Source organism: Palaemon carinicauda, chromosome 20 (genome assembly GCF_036898095.1).
Source record: "Palaemon carinicauda isolate YSFRI2023 chromosome 20, ASM3689809v2, whole genome shotgun sequence".
Taxonomy (NCBI): domain Eukaryota; kingdom Metazoa; phylum Arthropoda; class Malacostraca; order Decapoda; family Palaemonidae; genus Palaemon; species Palaemon carinicauda.
The window spans coordinates 115889984-115909983 of NC_090744.1; the positions used below are offsets into that span (position 1 = coordinate 115889984).

The 20000-nt window shown below is 38.0% G+C and overlaps 1 protein-coding gene across 1 annotated transcript in view; it reads right to left on the minus strand.

Moving 5' to 3' along the window:
• LOC137660094 (uncharacterized) overlaps nt 1-20000 on the minus strand; it is a 128242-nt gene that overhangs the window by 56506 nt on the left and 51736 nt on the right. Inside the window, 5 exon segments of the mRNA XM_068394812.1 lie at nt 1-9306; nt 13364-13567; nt 14588-14777; nt 16904-17004; nt 17216-17290. The exon segment at nt 1-9306 is cut by the window's left edge and continues 1373 nt beyond it. Coding sequence (XP_068250913.1) covers nt 1-9306; nt 13364-13567; nt 14588-14777; nt 16904-17004; nt 17216-17290 — 9876 coding nt within the window.

Sequence of the window (20000 nt, forward strand, 5' to 3'; positions counted from 1 at the left end):
AGAAATCATCATGTGTCGACCTCCCCTCAAAATCTCCTGATGTGCTTGCATTCTGTAAACCTTCCATGGAACCATGTCTGTGGAGTTACTGCTTGTGGCCAATCCTAATTCTAATCTATAGTCATCAAGATCATCTCTTGTTTCCACATTGACATGAACATAACCTAACCCTCGCTGAGGAGTCATAATGGTGAAGACTTTATGAGATTTCCATCCAAAATGCAAGTTGACCAGTTCTTCTAAGTTACTCTTCACATAGAACTGTACACGTTCATCGTATAAGAGATTGAATTCTAGATCTAAAGAGTTCAACTCACCAGTCAGACCCTGTAGCTGTAAATCGGTGTGTATCTTTGCCTTGAACCGATGAAACTCGCTCCAGCCCCTAAATATTACTCTTAGCATATATTCATTTAGCCTAAGTAGGAGTAACTCTACTGGGGCTCCATCCTTATAATCATACTGTGAAGAAAGAGTGAATCCAAATTTACCAACCCTTGCTTCAGTTACAAATCTGCGCTTGTTAAAAGCAAACTGGAGTGAGATTATCTCATAGTCTTCAGATGGTAGCCACAAGACTAGCCTCAGGTCACTACTTCCAATCAAAGAGTGAAAATCATTGGCAAATTCAATTCCTATTTTCCCAGTAGGATACTCAATCATTGCAGTCAATGAGTTACCAGGAATCCTACTGTTTGAAGGCGTCTCCAACCTAAACAACTCATATCCTTCAAAAGGAGTTCTGAGATGTGCCGTTATTGCCTTACCAAGCAACGTATCGTCAGCAATGCTGAAATAGTATTCAATTGTGCCATCAAGGTTGAAATAAAAATTGGTATTGCTTCTGTCTAGGCGGTATCTGAGTTCAAAATTGTGTAACACATCAAAAGGCGTTGAAATAGAAAGCCTGAGTTCCCTTCCATAGTCAGTGAAGTTAATTTTAAGGGATATTCTTTTAGATCCGTAAGCAATATGTGAAAAGACATAAGACTTTTCCAGTCCCCAAAATGCATTAAAAGCGAGGGAAAACTTATTAAAGATAAAATGTATATCTTGGTTCTTTGTCCAATTTTCACTTTGAATTTGTAGAACAGATTTGACATCAAGGAAAGCATTTTGAAACAGAAAATCAAAAATCATATTCTGGTCTTCAGTGTAAATAAGTTTGAATATTGTATTCAGTTTACTATATATGCTTTCTATTTCTAGATAATAATTGATCAATGCTTGCTCATGGGTAAATGATGCTGATATTTTTAATATTTCTTCTCCATTGTGAGTAAAGTTAGCTGATAATGCCATGGACTTATACTCGATATATTCAAAGTTTCCTTCAAAAGTATATTCAGCGTCTTTTGATGTATATTTTCCTTCTAATGTGTAGGACGAAAATCTGTTTCTGACCAACTTTCCAGTCATGACCACCTCTTCCTCAGATATAAATGGTGACATTACAACTAATGTGATACTGTTGTTTTCAAGATCTACTGTTAATCTGACAGTGTGTTCCACTTCTTGCGAAGCGAGCTTGCCTGTTGCCTCAATATTATTTTCGAAGACTACATCAAACTCCAAAGAATGATCACCAATGAAAGGTGACGTCAACTGAATTTCAAATCTCACTTTGTGCTGAGCTTCGTGGTAATTGAATTGGCTTTGAAGGGAAGTCTTTGTTGTCCCCAAGATTAAATCACTTTCCAGCTTCAAATGAATGAAGCCTCTAAGGCTGAATTTCAAGTCAAACTTGTATTCGCCAGTATCAAGGGCAGGAGATATCACTTGGGCCCCGAGGTTGAATCGCTCAAGACTTAAATCATCGGTCCACGTAAGGAGGAACTTGTGTTCAGTCGCAGGTACAGGGTAAGAGAAAGACACAGTAAGTGAACCACTTGCCAAAAAGACCCTGACGTGAGATTCCCAGTCTGGCGTAAGAATCAAAAGGTGCCTTTCAGAGGAAAATCCTTTCGTCACGTACGTTTCATAAAACAGTCTATAAAGTAGTTCACTGCCTTGTTTTAGTGATAAATCAAATTGGCCTGCCCATGAAAAGATATTATAAACTGGTATTTTTAGTATTAATTCATACGGGTCAGAGAAATAAGCGCTGTATAACTCGACAGTTGTTAAAATATATTCTCTATCATTGAGGATTTGTATACTTAATTCATGCCTGGAGAGGAACTGGTCTTTGAGCTTGAATGTCAGCGCACCAGTGACATTGGCGTTCTTAGAATACGAATCGTACTTCCCACTTAGGTCAAGGCTCATAGATTCTAATTCTAGGTCATCTGATTCAAAATGAATATGCAAGTTGCTTCCTTTTCTGTCTGGAATTATCAACTTCATCTCAAGATGGCTTTTGAAGATATCTATCGTTACAGTTAAATTCTCAACATATTCAATGACAGCAGAAGCCAATGTCTCATCTGTTCTTATCTCAAACATTGACTTAAACATAAGTGGATAATTTGTTAATTTATACATGAAAGTTGCGTTGTATGGAGAACTTTCCTCTGAAGAGGCAAAGGTAGCAATCACAGACATCTCCCTCAAACTAGTATCCGCTTCCAATGATATGGATAAGTTACCAAAATATGGCGTTTCACCCTTGATGATTATTCTATCTACACTGACTATACCCTCAGCAGTACTTTCATTGCCATTTATGTTCAGTTTTAGAATGAAAAATTTTTGGCTAAAACTAAATACAACATCAAATTTCTTTAAAATATCATATGGGGTTTTCATTGCAAGGGCAAGAATGGTTTTCCCATTCTCAGTGCCATAGCCAGCTTTGATGACACCGACTTCTTCAACATCCACATAATATTTGAATGCAAAGTCATATCTTGTGGGCGAGAGTCCTAAGGACATTTCAGCTCTCCTTTGATCCCACTGCAGTTTGGCTGAAGCTAACATCTCTTCACTTTCTGTTCTAACTGATGCAGAGAATGAGACGCTTTTGATGGGCGACCAAGGCGTTATCAAACCAGCTTCCACCTTTCCTCTCTCCATTTTGATTATAAGCCCTATAGTATTTGATTCTGGCCAGGATAAGTCGGCGTGAATTTCAATCCTTTGTTCCGTAGTAAGAGAGAGCTCAAGAACAATCTTTTCAAAACCATTTATGGGAGTTTGGAGAGATACCGTACTGGAAAATGGGCTCATTTTATAGTCACATTCAAGTTTCCACATTTTGTTATTATAAGAGAACAGAGATTCTGCATGCCCTTCCTTCCACTTCACACCGACAGTAAGTTCTCCTAGGAAGGCCAGAGGAGTGTTCAGAGACCATTTTACATCAGCAACACTTAAATCCTTTGAAACTTTTGTTAAGCCATCAAGGACAATCTTCTTAGACCATTCCAAGTAGCCGGCAAAATCGAGGAGGAAGTATTTATTATTATTAATAACTTCCCATTTAATTCCTATATCTAATTTGGGTAAATATTTTAGTGGCGTGTTTGCACTAATTATCATGTCCGTGTGCTTGGGATCCCTTAGTCCCTGTACAAATATGTCTGTCTTCTCTCCCCATTTAATGGACACGTGAGTCAGATTTTTCATGGCTCTCATATTCCCGGCATAAAAGTCTTTAAGATCATAGAAGGCATTTATAACCAAAGGGTTAAGAGGATCTTCTGTACTGTCAAATTGCACATCTACAGTCGCTTTCATTTCCGTAGGACGGTACACATATTTCGTCGAGAGGCTGTACTCCTTTTCTCCATGCTTCATCTTGAGATTGATCTTGTTACCTTGATAGGCTGCACGCAGCGAGAACGGGTCCGTCCACGAGCTGTTGACGGCAATACTGAGCCTGTTTCCTTTGGCCTCGACGTACCACGCCTGCAAAACTATGGTTTGCATCTTGTGGTTGACAAAGTCCAAGCCAATTTCAGTTCCTTTCTTCAAGTCTTTCTTATAACCGGTGATGTTAAAATTACTGTATTTATCCCAGTAGAACATAACTTTTGAGTTATCATAGCTTAATGTTGCATCAAGTACTGTTTTGAAGTCATAATCCCAGACAAGCTGGAATTGGAAAGCATTTCGCGTCGCCACAATATTAAAAGGCTTCAATCCAGTAACTTTTCCATTGATTTTAACATCAAAAGCATCTTTGCTTGTCTTGGCTTCTAAAGTAACATTGCCAGTGAATCCGAAGACTTCTGCCAACCCAGCAGCATTTAATGAAATTTTCTCTTTCCTCACTGAAAGGTCAGATTTACACTCAATGATATGTTCATCCGCTGTCAAAACCACAGAACCATACATCTTAGATGGATCAGATATATCATATTTCATGATACCTGTTATCCTAGAGGGTGTTCTAAGTTGAGTGAAATGCTCGATGAGTTTGGGGATGATTTCAGCTTCAAAATCGACAAAAGTTTCCGAGTACTTTAAACTAAATTTTGCGCTACCTTTCACAGCCCCATAGTATGATCTAATTTCGAAAACCAGGGCAGAGTGTGAATATGACCAGGTTATACTTAGCCCCAGTGGATTTATGAAAGGAGAAACCACAGATGCTTTAAATGACCCTTCAAGTTTTGCCGGTGACAAACCAAAGGTAAATTCAAAAGTTGTCTCCTCTATTGATACCATTATATTAATTGAGCTTTGTTCAGCTAAAGAGTATCCCAGTCTGATGTCAAATGATGATAACCCATACACTGGCAATTTGCCGATGAGTTTCACTGTGCCAGAAGGGGAATGAAGGTTGGCAAAAGCATCGATATGGAAAGTGTCAATGCCATGCTTATAAGAGGCAGTAAAGGTGAGAATCTTCAATTGGTACTCGGCGTGGAAATGATGGGAAAGGGTATACGGCGATTCAAACAAGATGTCTAGTTTTACACTGTCCCATGGTGTTGCGACAGAGTGTGCCTTTGTGTCCAGTGCAGCATCAAACATGATGAGTCCTTCTTCGTTGATATCAACTTGCATTTCTGCTTTGTAAACACTTCCTTGCTGACCTATGCTCCAGGTACCCTCATAAGATTCATAATTTTTGAAGCTTGTGTTAATCAGTAACTTCCCAGCCATAAAGGAGTAAGGAAAACCAAAAGTTTCTAATGTTAACAATACCTCATGATCCTCAAATTGGCCTCGTACATTAAGCGTGTCATCGTATGCATAGCGCAGGGAATAGGTTTTATTTTCCTTGTCTGAATTCAGATCAGCAACAGTGAGGCCTAACAGCCCACTTTTGTAATCTTCACCCATCACAGCCCGTAACTCAAAGTCTTGCTTAGATTTCTGATGAACTAGCTTGAATCCTTGTGAATCAGACATACGATATGCTATTTCAGCATCTAATATATATTCTCCTTGATCAAAATAAGAAAGATCTAATCTTACTCTTCCATTTCTATGCGACCTCCCTTGCCTCCAAATCGCATCGATACCGAGACGGCCTCTTCGACTTTCGAGGCCAAGAGACACTTGACCCTCCGAGTCATAATCCAAACTAAGTGTTGCGTTCTTAATAGCATCATATGGTCCAAAAACATTTACCTTTAAGTTATAGGTCTTCCAAGCATTATCGTGTTCCTGGTCAACTCTGAGCGTGTATGATTCTCCATCAGACAAAATGTTTAAATACAGCTTGTACGCATTTACTAAAGGATTTGATTTAGGGTAAGTAATCGTAAGATTGAAGGTTTCAAAACTTTGGTAGGGAGTATCAAAGAATAGATTCAGTGTCATAGTGTTCGGGGATTTTGATACTTCTCCCTGAAACTCGAACTTAGTTTCATCTTGAACACTGATAAATTTGATGCTCTCTGTTCCCTCTTTCTTATTTACCATGCTCTCTGTTCCCTCTTTCTTATGTACCAACTCATAATGGTAGTTCTGGAATGAATGGAGGCTAGATGTCATATCTATTGTAACAGATCTGGAATTTGCTGTGACTTCATAGACACCTTCAAGAGTGACATTGCCAGTGGGGGTAGTCAAGTCGAAAGTTGCAGTTCCACTAAGGTCTTCCTTCAGTTTATAACCTGCTGAAAAATCAACCTTATCGTAAGATTGATCGGTTTCTAATTGGATTTCTAGTGTACCGGCATCTTTTGCATAGTTGCCATTACCTGAAAACTTTATATTCAGTGGATGACCAAGCAATTCATGAGAATAGCTGCTTGTAATGTTAACCTTATTAGGCATTATCTCATAGAAAGCCTTAACCATTATCTTATTCTCCTGAAGGAACTCAAACTGCATCTCTGAATGACTTCCCGAATGATAGATTTCAAAGAGGGAAAGTGTACTGTTAGAAGAAGGTTCATAAACACGGAACAATACGCTTAAGTCACCTTTTACTGCAGAATATGACGCCGACAACGCTGCTCCTAATTTATATTCGTCCATCACCGTTCCTTCCAACTTTGCACCAACTCCGTTTTTCTTTAAATCAACCGAGAAGTCAAATTCAAATGCATTATAACCATCCAAATCCAGGTTTATCAAGATGTTCAGGGGTTCGTCGGGGATTATACTGTACTTGTAAAGAAATTTATACGTACTGGAATCACTGCACTCTAAATTGATTACAGCTTCAGTGGATAACTTTTTAAAATCAAGTCCAGCCATGGCATCAAATTCAAAGCAGAACTGGGGCACCTCCAGTGCAACTGTCAAGTTGTACGAATCGTGCGTCTGTGCATTCACTGTCAAATTGAACTTATCAAAACTCTCAAGGGGTGTGGTGAACCTCAGATACGATTCTGGCAAGCCAACGAGAAGACTGGCCGTTATCCAACCCTTTTCGTCATTCCAATCAACGACTAAATCGGTTTTAAAACCTTCTTCGTGATAGGAAAAGCTGAAATCAATAATGGCTGACAGTGGCACGTATATTTCGCTATCAATAGTAATGTAGATTTTGCCCGGATCCTTTGTGGCTTTGATTAATCTCATCTGAACAGTGGCTTTCTCTTCATTAACAGCCATCTTCAATGTTCCCGCTAAACGACTTATGGTGAGCTGACCTGTCATCTTTTTAATGGCAGGAAAATCAGAATTCATATTCATATTGACCTGCTGTTTTGCAGGTCTGATGATCCAGTTGATATTGCCTTGAAGAACTTTGAAGGTAGATTCATCCGCTTCCACAATTTCAGTATTGATGTGAAGAATTTTGCTATCAAGTTTAATGAGGATGGTATACTTCCTTCCATCTCCAAGCGTAATATATCCGTTTAATCTTTTGTTACGAAATCTGTATTGTAGTGACAACGCCCATGGAGGGGATGCCTCGTCAAGCACAACAGTTGCCTTAAAGCGACAGTCTATTTTTGTTAATGTGAAAAAGACACCCATGTCTAATTTATACATCTCTCCCTCATAAGGTATATTGTAATTTGCTCCCAATTCAAACATTATTTTCTTATCAAAATTCAAAGTCAAAGAAGCATTGCCACTAATCTCATAAACCTCATCATTCAATTGCAAATGGCCAGTAAAGAAACCTCCGTAGTGGTCATCCTTTTTCTTGAGATCAGTGTCAATGCTAAGAGTGTGGTTTTCAAAACCTTCCACATTGGTGGTTAGTTTTGCTTGTCCTTTGATTCCGTAATCATAATCTAGAGTTGCTGTTAACAGAAGATTTCCACTGTAGAAAGTACTGTTGTCTTCGTTAGCATACGCAGCCGTGACCACAGCATCAAACTGAGGATATACAGATATGAACTTTATTTTCAAACTGACAAGATTTACATCATTGCTCATAACCACAAAGGTAATGTCAGGGATTATATTTTTTCCCTTTTCGTAAGTTAATTCAGTCTTGTATTTTGCATCAGGAATGGCTGCTTCTGCTTGGAAAACTATTCCATGAAAAATGTTACTCTTCAAGTGAGCCGAATAGTCATTAAAATACATGGAGATCTCGCCTTCAAAATCTGATTTTAAATCCAGTACAACAGCTGAATGAAACTGGGGGTCTGTCACAGTGACATTCGCTGAAAGATGATATGAAACAAATTCTTTGTTAAACCACTCATCATTCAATTCCCAGTGAGTCTTTCCCTGAACATAGAAATCAGATCCATACGTGAACCCGAGCGATGCTAAATGTCCAGATACGAAATTATGTTGCCAGGCGAGTTCCATTTCTTCTAAAAACACGCCTGTCACTTTCAAATCTATGTCGGACATCTCCTTCTCCAAGGGACCTTTTGTTTTAAGCATTGCTTTAAAAAGGGACGATGATGCTTGCAAAAAATCAAGCTCATAGTCAGTTTGATCGCCTTCTGTCTTAACACTGTACTTTATATCATATCCATCAGTAAAAGGGGAGTTGAAATGGAGTTTGAAATCTACTTGTGATAAACTATCCACAGCATTTAGGGAGGTATTAGCTTTAATCATATCGTCAAAACCCAGGATGAAAATTTCTATGTCATATGACCATTGAAAAGGCTGCTTATAGTCAGAAGTATATCCAAACTTAAACGGTTGGTCATCCCATAATCCAGATACTTGTGAAACGAATACGCCTGAATCTTGTTTGAAACCGAGGGTAATTTCTAGGTCGTGATCCTTGATGTTTAACAGAGAGAGCTTTCCATCTGCTTTAGTAAGTTTATAATAATAATCCCATTCTGTTTTTAAGTCATAAGTAATTGTGAATGTGTTTATAGAACCTTCGAGATCATTTAAGAAACCATAGCTAGAAAGCTTCTGATGATATGACATTAATGCTTGAACTTCATCGTGATTGAGCTGGAACTCCACTTTAGTTTCCCCTGGGTATATAAACTTGACATCACACCCGATAACGAAAGATTCAACGACAGGCAATGACGATTTGAAATCGGCAGAAACAGCAACATTTTCCGAATCGTAATTTCCGGTAATATTCACAACCAAGGGGTCATTCCATGGAGAATCCATTTCAATTGTTCCTTGAAATTTATCAATCTTCTTGTGCTTCTTCTTCATACCAGTAAATGAGAGCGTCACTTTCTCTTCAAAACCAACTTGAATATCGAAATCCAATGCCGATTCTGTGAGATTATAAACAAGATTTCCATAAAAAGGAGTTTCTAAAACTGGAGCCTTAACAATCAGATCTAATCCAAAGGAATTCTCGTAGTTATCATTCCTAAGAGACGTGTTCACTTCAGCAGCCCAGGGAGTCATGTCTTGCGTGAGAGCCAAGTTAAAGCCGGAATTGAATTGCTGGTCCTCGGAGTTGTGATAGATGCTGAAGCTGGAGTCGCAAGAGCCACCATCGCCGTATAACAGTGACATCTCAAAAGTCTTCGGGAGATTATTTTGCACTGTACCTTGGAGCTGTGACATATGAGAATAAAATGATATACATTATGATAAACACTTTTAAATTCAAATGTAAATATAACATGAATACTGATAGCACTGAATTTATAATACAAAAAAGAATACATTTGCGGTTTATTTTCTTGAAACTAATGACCTAATAAATTCCAACTAGCTCTTCTCTATCTAGCAGAAAATTACTCTTAGTTTAGGTCATACATCTTTTCTGCTGTTTCTCACAATTGAAATATTATATGATGAAAATTAAAGATATTGAACGGAAATAAGACTGTAATAAATATGCACAGAGTTCAACGAAAAGTGACCATCAGGTCATCAAGTATATTGTATTAGTTTCATTGTTTCTCCAAGAAGAAAAAGAAGAAGAAGAAGAAGAAGAAGAAGAAGAAGAAAATACACTTGAGTCATTTTCGATTCTTTGAAATTCTGAGGGGCATACATATAGAATCTATATTAAGACATTTGACGTAATCTTATAATACAAAAAAGAACCATATGCTAAATGAATAATACAGTAGAAAGATATGTTTGATAATCTGTTTTCTAGGTCATGCATAATTATTCAGATAGATCTCCAAGAATGTGACTGTTTTATTAGGTAAAGCAGCTAAGTACTGCACTCTAGCATTCCTTCTTACAGATCATAGTCTCTGGCCTGGAAGGCTGAAGTTTGTCGTCACCCAGTGGAAATTCATGCGTCAGTTCTTTTTCTGTCGACATGATGGTTTCAGCTGTTTCTATTCAAAATGACGCAATTTTAAACAGGACCTGTTGGCTATCTTTTACATTCATCCTGTTAACATTATTTCACCCATACCTCATCTATTAACCCTTTTACCCCCCGGCTATTTGGAAATTTCCAACCCTTAACCCCCAGGGGGTTATTTTTTTCCCAGCACATTTTGCAGTATATTTTTTTTTAAATTGCTCTAATAGGCTTATTTTTTGTTATAGAGAGGTCAGGTTGGTCTCATTCTCTTGGAAAATGCCTGAATTTTCTCAAAAAATTATCAAAAATATGAAAAAAAAAATTTTTATAGCATTTTTTTGCAAGGACGTACCGGTACGTCCATGGGGGTAAAGGGATGAGTTTTGTGAAACGTACCAGTACGTCCTTTGGGGGTAAAAGGGGTAATATCTAATCATGACCTGTTGACAATCTGTTAACCTTGACCTGTCAGTTGTACAGTATTTTCAAAATAACCCGTCTTAACTTCTTGCCATAACTAGTTGATTATATTTCAACCTGGAGCTGTTTATTATGTTTTAAGGGAAAGTTAACCCTTTTACCCCAAAGGACGTACTGGTACGTTTCACAAAACCCATCTCTTTACCCCCATGGACGTACCGGTACGTCCTTGCAAAAAAATGCTATAAAAATTTGTTTTTCATATTTTTTGATAATTTTTTGAGAAAATTCAGGCATTTTCCAAGAGAATGAGACCAACCTGACCTCTCTATGACAAAAATTAAGGCTGTTAGAGCAATTTAAAAAAAAAAAAAAACACTGCAAAATGTGCTGGGAAAAAATAACCCCCTGGGGGTTAAGGGTTGGAAATTTCCAAAGAGCCTGGGGGTAAAAGGGTTAAGGACAAAGCCCTACTTCTGACATATAGTTATCAAGTCTTCACCAAGAAAGGGACAGAGTTCTAAAGAAAATTCTAAAGAATGCATAGAGTTCTCTTGCTTAAGGGTACACTCGGGCACACTATTCTATCTAATTTCTCTTCATGTTTTGTTAAAGTTTTTATAGTTTATTTATGAAATATTTATTTCAATGTTGCTGTTCTTAAAATATTTCATTTTTTCCGTGTTTCCTTTCATCACTGGGCTATTTTTCCTGTTAGGGGCCCCTGGGCTTATAGCATCTTGCCTTTCCAACTAGGGTTGTAGCTTAGCAAGTAGTAATAATAATGATAGATGATGTAATTTCAGCAAAATATATACAGTATTACCTCGAATAAATGTTTCCAAATTTTAATATATATTACCTCGAATAAATGTTTCCAAATCTTTCATCCTTAGCCATAAAGTAAGTAGTAGAGATTGTGTGCCATGACCAAACAGTAATGACGATCACTACAAACTAAAAGTAAATTCTTTACTATGAGAAGCCACACCTGGCATAGCTAAGCACCATTTCAAGAATAAATAAAGACTGGAATTTTGTGGTGGCCTATTGGAAACATCCCTGTCTGGTGGTCTGACGGACTGGGGTTCAAATCCCGATGGACTGGGGTTCAAGTCCCGATGGACTGGGGTTCAAGTCCCGAAGGACTGGGGTTCAAGTCCCGACGGACTGGGGTTCAAGTCTCGACGGACTGGGGTTCAAGTCCCGACGGACTGGGGTTCAAGTCCCCATGGACTGGGGTTCAAGTCCCGATGGACTGGGGTTCAAGTCCCGATGGACTGGGGTTCAAGTCCCGAAGGACTGGGGTTCAAGTCCCGACGGACTGGGGTTCAAGTCCCGATGGACTGGGGTTCAAGTCCCGATCAAGGTTCGATAGTTTTTTTGTAGCATCTGCAACCTCACCATCCCTTTGAACTAGGGAGCCTATAGGTCTACTTGCCGAGTCATCAGCAGCTATTGCCTGGCCCTCCCTGATCCTGGCATGGGTGGAGAGAAGGCTTGGGCACTCATCATATGTATATAGTACATGGTCAGTCTCTTTTGTCCCTGTCCTTTGCCTCTGCCATCCATGAGTTGCTTTCAAAACCTTTAAACCCTCTACATATAATTATCAATGAGACTTGCTAAAGCCAAATTAGTTTTGTATTATAGATGAAATGGATATTTGCTGGACTCTGTAAAGCCATCACTTACGGATGTAAAAGTGGCAAGAATTAAAGCATGTTTGAAGTAAACAACAAAATTAATTTTCTTTTCTTCCACACCACAATTCAAACTGAAGATAAGATGAAGAATGAATTCACCAATATAGCGAACACTCCACTGTCAACAAAAAGCATTCCTTGTAACTGTCAAAGTCAGATATATTATGCTTAAACTGCAACAGTCTCTACCAAAGAATGCTATGCCATGTTTGTAGAGTTCAAAAGGAAGAGTCTGCAGAAATTAATATCCGATGCCTTAGATGACCGCGGAGGTAGCAGCAGTAGGGGATTCAGCATTATGAAGCTTCATCTGTGGTGGATACCAGGGGAGGGTGGGCTGTGCCACCCTAGCAGTACCAGCTGAACTCGGTTGAGTCCCTTGTTAGGCTGGGAGGAACGTAGAGAGTAGAGGTCCCCTTTTTTTGTTTTTGTTTCATTTGTTGATGTCGGCTACCCCCCAAAATTGGGGGAAGTGCCTTGGTATATGTATGTATGTATACAATTTCAACTTGTCTCATCAAATATTAGGTTTGCCTTAAGCTTAATTCACGATGAGCTCAAAGTGACCAGGCACTACAATATGCCATCATGAAAGTAACATCTTTCTGATTGAAATCTTGGAGTCACAGGTTGAGCCTTGATTTTATAAGCTTCTTTGAAAAAGTTATATTTAACTGTGATTTCATACAAATTTATCTGAAACTGTTGGAACACACAAGAATGTCTTCTCCTTACAGTAAATTATTCAAGGTGTGAAAGTACTTCCATGACTGTTGAAGTGCTGACAATACGATTCATGAATGCAGTTTATGAACAAGAGTGTTAAGTTCCACTGCTGCTGAAAGATCAGTTAGAAATACAGGGCAACATGCGAGGAATAAGAAGAAGAAGGGGTAGAGGATGAATTCGGCATGGGATCTTAATGTTGAATTAATCTTTCGTTAACTCTTAAGAATTCTAAACAAATTATTTCAAGTTTGAAAACCTCTTCAATCTTTAGCTATCAACAATATCACTATTTCTGTTTGAAACTTTCTGGCTTTCCTTCCCTCCCATGGGACAAATCTTTACGCGACTTCGCTAAGTAGAGAGGCCGAGAAACTACACACCTTCCAGGACAGAGTATAATCCTATGGAAACTAGAAGAAAATAAGTTCCAGTACAGTTTCAATGCATATGATACAGTGAGAGCAACGAGAGAAAACATTCACATTACCTTTAAACTTCCCCATTCCAAGACAGCAATGTTGGGCACTGACGAGTCACTGTGAGCTTCAAAAGAAAAGGCAGCATGAGTCAGCCCAGCAAAAGGAGTCTTCAATGTAAAGTTGGCCAAAGTAAAATCTTCTGAAAACCAGTCATCCTGGTGCAGTATTGAGAAGTTACCCAATATGAGCTCATCGCCATAGGTTGATGACAACTGGAAACGAGAGGAAAACAATGATGAATTACAGTCATATGCAAGACTGGGATAAAAGTTAATATTAAATTAATGTGGGATAATGTGGGAGGGTGGGCTGTGGCACCCTAGCAGTACCAGCTGAACTCGGTTGAGTCCCTTGTTAGGCTGGGAGGAACGTAGAGAGTAGAGGTCCCCTTTTTTGTTGTTTCATTTGTTGATGTTGGCTACCCCCCCAAAATTGGGGGAAGTGTCTTGGTATATGTATGTATGTATTAAATTATTCTCAGTTCATTCTTAAGATAGTATATGTCTTTTCACTTCTAAAGACAGGGAAAATTAAGTGGAAGTAAGGAATAATAAATACTGTAAATCTTAAAATAAATTTGTTCCAGCATAAATACAAAACCTCCACTATTTATAGGGGTTACTTTTGGCGTAGCGAAAGAATACCCCTATAAATAACTCCAGGTTTGTATACTAGCAAAAATACAAATTACTTACAAATTTGTTATATCTAACTTAACCCTTCTACCCCCAAAGGACGTACTGGTACGTTTCACAAAACTCATTCCTTTATCCCCATGGACGTACCGGTACGTCCTTGCAAAAAAATGCTATCTAAATTCTTTTTTTGCATATTTTTTGATAATTTTTTGAGAAACTTAAGGCATTTTCCAAGAGAATGAGACCAACCTGACCTCTCTATGACAAAAATTAAGGCTGTTAGAGCAATTAAAAAAAATTATACTGTAAAATGTGCTTGAAAAAAAATAACCCCATGGGGGTTAAGGGTTGGAAATTTCCAAATAGCCTGGGGGTAAAAGGGTTAAAATAAATACTTACCTATTCTATTGAACTAGAGATCGAGATTTTACCCCCGAATACAGTAGCAAAATGCAAAAAAGAAAGCTAAAATGGGAGAAGATAACATTATTCTGCAATTTACACTACATCGAAGTTTTCATAAATACTGAAAATAATCTTTCAACTAACTAAAGCAAAGGAACTATAAGTCTATAAGTCTATAAGTCTACTGACCTCAAAATTCCTTTGACTGCCATCATATAAGTAGGTCAGGGATATATTCGTGGAATAGTTATCTCCCGAAGGTAAGGTGGCGCTGATGTCGACAGATCCATCGAACTCATCATAATCGGCAGGTCCATACCTGCCATTGACCATCAACTCGCTTGACAGAAGAGTGAGGGAACTGCTAAATTCCTGATCACTGGAAATACAGAAAATTGAGTTAAATCCTGTAGAGTTACAATGAACAACATTCCTCAAAGACTTTCTATCCATTTATTATTATTATCACTTGCTAAGCTACAACCAGAGTTGGAAAAGCAAGATGCTATAAGCCTAGAGGCTCCAACAGGGAAAGTAGCCCAGTGAGGAAAGGAAAGAAGGAAAGATAAAATATTTTAACCCTTTTACCACCAAAGGACGTACTGTTACGTTTCACAAAACTCATCCCTTTACCCCCATGGACGTACCGGTACGGCCTTGCAAAAAACTGCTATTTAAATTTTTTTTTTTCATATTTTTGATAATCTTTTGAGAAACTTCAGGCATTTTCAAAGGGAATGAGACCAACTTGACCTCTCTATGACAAAAATTAAGGCTGTTAGAGCAATTTAAAAAAAAATATAATGCAAAATGTGCTTGAAAAAAAAATAACCCCTGGGTGTTAAGGGTTGGAAATTTCCAAATAGCCCAGTTGTAAAAGGGTTAAGAAGAGTAACAACATTAAAATAAATATTTTCTAAATAAACTATAAATACTTTAACAAAACAAGAGGAAGAAAAATTAGATAGAACAGTGTGCCCGAGTGTACCCTCAAGCAAGAGAAATCATTTGGGGGATAACTAAGAATAACTAAAGAGTATGCATATCACTACTTACTCTCTGCGTGAATACAGTAATTAGCTATAACCAAGTTGTGGAGTGATCTCCCTAATCGGGTAGTTAATCGGGTAGTTGAATTGGTAGAACTTCAAAAGTTCAAACTTGCAGCAAATGTTTTTATGCTGAACAGGATGACATAAGTCTTTTTATAGTTTGAATATGAAAGATATGTTTTAATGTTGTTACTGTTTTTAAAATATTTTATTTTAATTATTCATTATTTATTGGATTGTTTACCTATTTCTGTATTTCCTTTCCTCACTGGGCTATTCTTCCCTGTTGGAGCCCTTGGGCTTAAAGAATCTTGCTTTTCCAACTAGTGTTGTAGCTAATAATAACAACAACAACAACAATAATAATAATAATAATAAAAATCAAAAAATCTAACAACAACAACAATAATATTACCATGTGTGGAAATTGCTCCCACAGATGCTGGTTCTCCATGATTCAACTCATAATTGAGTCTTTCAGTCGAGAAATATGCCAAGTGCCATTTTAAAAAGTGTCAGAAATCGCGATTGAAAATTGCCAATTTTCAATCGCGATTTCTGACACTTTTTAAAATGGCACTTGGCATGTTTCTCGACTGAAAGACTCAATTCATGAAGCCATTTTGTACTTTGTCTTTTTATTTATGAAATTACAAATGGAACCAACTCTTAAAGATAATCACAACAGTTTCCAGGAAGTATAGAACTGTAAGATTATATTACTTTGTTATGAGCAAATGACAATTATCTTTTATATGGTGAGAAAAGTAAAGGGATTTTGACGTAGGAAAAATCTATTTCTGGGCGAGAGACCTGTGCCACCCAGTGAAATGCTCCTTTTACATCATTTCTAAGGTAATAACTGCTATGAATTTTACCAGAGAAAAAATTGTATAGGAATGCTAGGTTGAACCCAGCTCGCTCACCTATTAAGGTGTCGGTATAAATAACTGGGGCGTGATTAAATCACAACCAGAGGTCTTGCACCATTTAGATATCTCCTGTCAATATCCCCGAACAGCGAGGTGCCGTTCAACATCCTAGCTCTGAAACGCTACTACGAACGAAAAGTAATACAATTTTTGCAAACTTTACAGGTAACCGACAGGTTAAAACTAAACATATAAGGAAATTTTTTAATCTGAATAACAACAGTATAGAATAATTACGATATCTACGGCACGTACTGAGGGGAATACAGTAATCTATTAAAAAAAAGTTTGATCAAGATAAAAAACATTAACTAAAAGGTGAAGACTCAGGGGCATTATCTATAAAAAAATTACATCAAGATAAAAAACATTAACTAAAAAGTGAATACTCAGGGGCATAATCTATAAAAAAAAGTTAAATTAAGATATAAAAACATTAACTTAAAGTTGAAAAGGCCTATAAGTTGCAATGAGAGAAATAAGAACATCTTGTCTTCACCGAGAGATGAGGAGATACACACCTGGTGATGTTTGTGGACGTAGCGAAGGGGGTGTCGCTTCCAGTCGTGATTTTAGCCTCGTATGACTGGAATACCCTGCTGTTCACCATCCCAACAAATACCTGCATCAAGTAAACATTTTATAATGGAAGTGCTGGCAGTGTGTTGTGAAATATTGCTTATTAAGTACGTACAAGTCTCTATGTAAAATAAAATAAATAAGTGTGTGTGGGCGCTTCTACAATTTAGGAATTGAAGTATGAATGTGACAGTAATTTTTCAATTATCATTTCCTTCCCTGGAACCAACCAAATACACTAATGGTTACAATACCTGGAAGTCTGGCTCATCTCCAATTTCTTCTGAACTGTGCACCAAGAATTGGAAGAATGGGTTCTCACGCGTTGTCTGAAATTGTAAAGGTTTTTTTACTGAGGTGGAAAGGAAATTACTCTACATTTTTCATTTGTCTTGAATGATTTAGCTATGTCTACTGCCTTATCTACTTTTCTGGGTCGACCTGTGACGGCCAGTGAAATCGAAGTACTTCCTTCGCCTGCAACCATCAGGCCACTTAGATTGGTTAGACATTCAGTGCGACCTTTCGAAGCACAAGTTGTCTCTCCCTTCCAAAAAGGTAAGAGGAATAGCTTCCAAGATCGAGAATTTTCTCAAACACAAACAGGTATAAGTGGCCTGATGGTTGCAGGCGAAGGAAGTACTTCGATTTCACCGGGCGTCACAGGTCTCTCCCCAGAAATAGATTTTTCCTTCGTCAAAATCCCTTTTTTATGGTTGTGGTGGTCGATGTGGTAACGTCCCTGACTGGTGAATGCCAGACTGGGGTTCGAGTCCCGCCCAAACTAGTCAGTTCCTTTGGTCGCTGCAATCTCACCATCCTTGTGAGCTAAGGACGGGGGGTTTGCGGGAGCCTATAGGTCTATCTGCAGAGTCATCAGCAGCTATTGCCTGGCCCTCCCTTGGTCCTAGCTTGGGTGGAGAGGAGGCATGGACGCTGATCATACGTATATATGATCAGTCTCTAGGGCATTATCCTGCTTGCTAGGGTAATGTCACTGTTCCTTGCCTCTGCCATTCATGAGCGGCCTTTTAATCCTTTAAACCTTTATAGCTCCCATACCATTTACAAGCATATGTTGAATGAAATCCCCTGTTCCCTATTTTAAAGTTTAGCTTTCACAAGAACCTTGGTAGTTGTGAAAGTCTTCTTACAATTTCCTAGATTCTAAAAATAAAATCATATCATTGGTCTCAACTTTAGTGCTGCTTTTGACAGCACTATTATTATTATTATAACTATCCAAGCTACAACCCTAATTGGAAAAGCAAGATGCTATAAGCCCAGGGGCTCCAATAGGGAAAAATAGCCCAGTGAGGAAAGGAAATAAGGAAATAAATAACTGAAGAGAACAAATTAACAATAAATTATTCTAAAATAAGTAACAACGTCAAAACAGACATGTCATATATAAACTATTAACAACATCAAAAACAAATACGTCATAAATAAACTATAAAAAGACTCATGTCAGCCTGGTCAACAAAAAAGCCTTTGCTCCAACTTTGAACTTTTGAAGTTCTATTGATTCAACCACCCGATTAGGAAGATCGTTCCACAACTTGGTAACAGCTGGAATAAAACTTCTGGAGTACTGCGTAGTATCGAGTCTTATGATGGAGAAGGCCTGGCTATTAGAATTAACTGCCTGCCTAGTATTACGAACAGGATAGAATTGTCCAGGGAGATCTGAATGTAAAGGATGGTCAGAGTTATGAGAAATCTACCTTGAGGACCATCTTTTTAAACTTAAGCAGATGGGAATTTGTCTGTTATTCATGACTATTGTCATTGTATTTTTAACTAATGAATTGTTAAGAGTAGCTTTTGACGAACACTATATTTTTCATCTCTTAGACGACTCAAGTCGTACTTAAGAAGCACGACAGTGGAGGTGCGACTGAATGGCCTAGACATGCTCACTGTTAACCCTTTTACCCCCAGGCTCTTTGGAAATTTCCAACCCTTAACCCCCAGGGGATTATTTTTTTTCCCAGCACATTTTGCAGTATATTTTTTTTTTAAATTGCTCTAACAGCCTTAATTTTTGTCATAGAGAGGTCAGGTTGGTCTCATTCTCTTGGAAAATGCCTGAATTTTCTCAAAAAATTATCAAAAATATGAAAAAAAAAATTTATAGCATTTTTTTGCAAGGCCATACCGGTACGTCCACGTGGGTAAAGGGATGGGTTTTGTGAAACATACCAGTACGTCCTTTGGGGGTAAAAGGGTTAAATTCAGCTGAGTGAAGAAGCGTTGACTGAGTTAAGGGAAAAAAGAACGCCTCTTTCTTCCAGCCTATAGATAATAATTTCAATGAAATAAAGTCTTCATTTGTATTTCTAAAAAGTTCCTGTTATCATTATGTATTAGACACTTCTTATATTTTAATGTTGGAAATTTACGTCCCATTTTCGAATCTCTCTCTAAATGTTTAGCGACAAAAGTTGTGGGTGGACACCCCCCTAAAAAAAAAAAAAAAAAAAAAAAAAAAAAAAAAAAAAAAAAAAAAAAAAAAAAAAAACGAGAGAGAGAGGACTACAGAAATATAATCTGGTGTTCCCTGGAGTTGTGTTCTTTCACATACATCTTTTATTACATGAATTATCTATGGTTTGGTCTTATAGACAACTTTGTTACCTATTTAGATGAAGCTAATCTCTTTTCATCTGCTAAGTGCAGACTTGTGGCTGCTAAGTCTCTTAACCGAGGTCTAGCAAACATTAGTACATGGTACATTTATGGGGTTAGGAACGAAGTGGTGAGAGTGAGAACGGTGTAAGAAATGAGTTAGCAGCTAGAGTGGATATGAATGTGTTGAGGTGGTTTGGCCATGTTGAGAGAATGGAAAATGGCTGTCTGCTAAAGAATGTGATGAATGCAAGAGTTGATGGGAGAAGTACAAGAGGAAGGCCAAGGTTTGGGTGGATGGATGGAGTGAAGGAAGCACTGGGTGATAGGAGGATAGATGTGAGAGAGGCAAGAGAGCGTGCTAGAAATAGGAATGAATGGCAAGAGATTGTGACGCAGTTCCGGTAG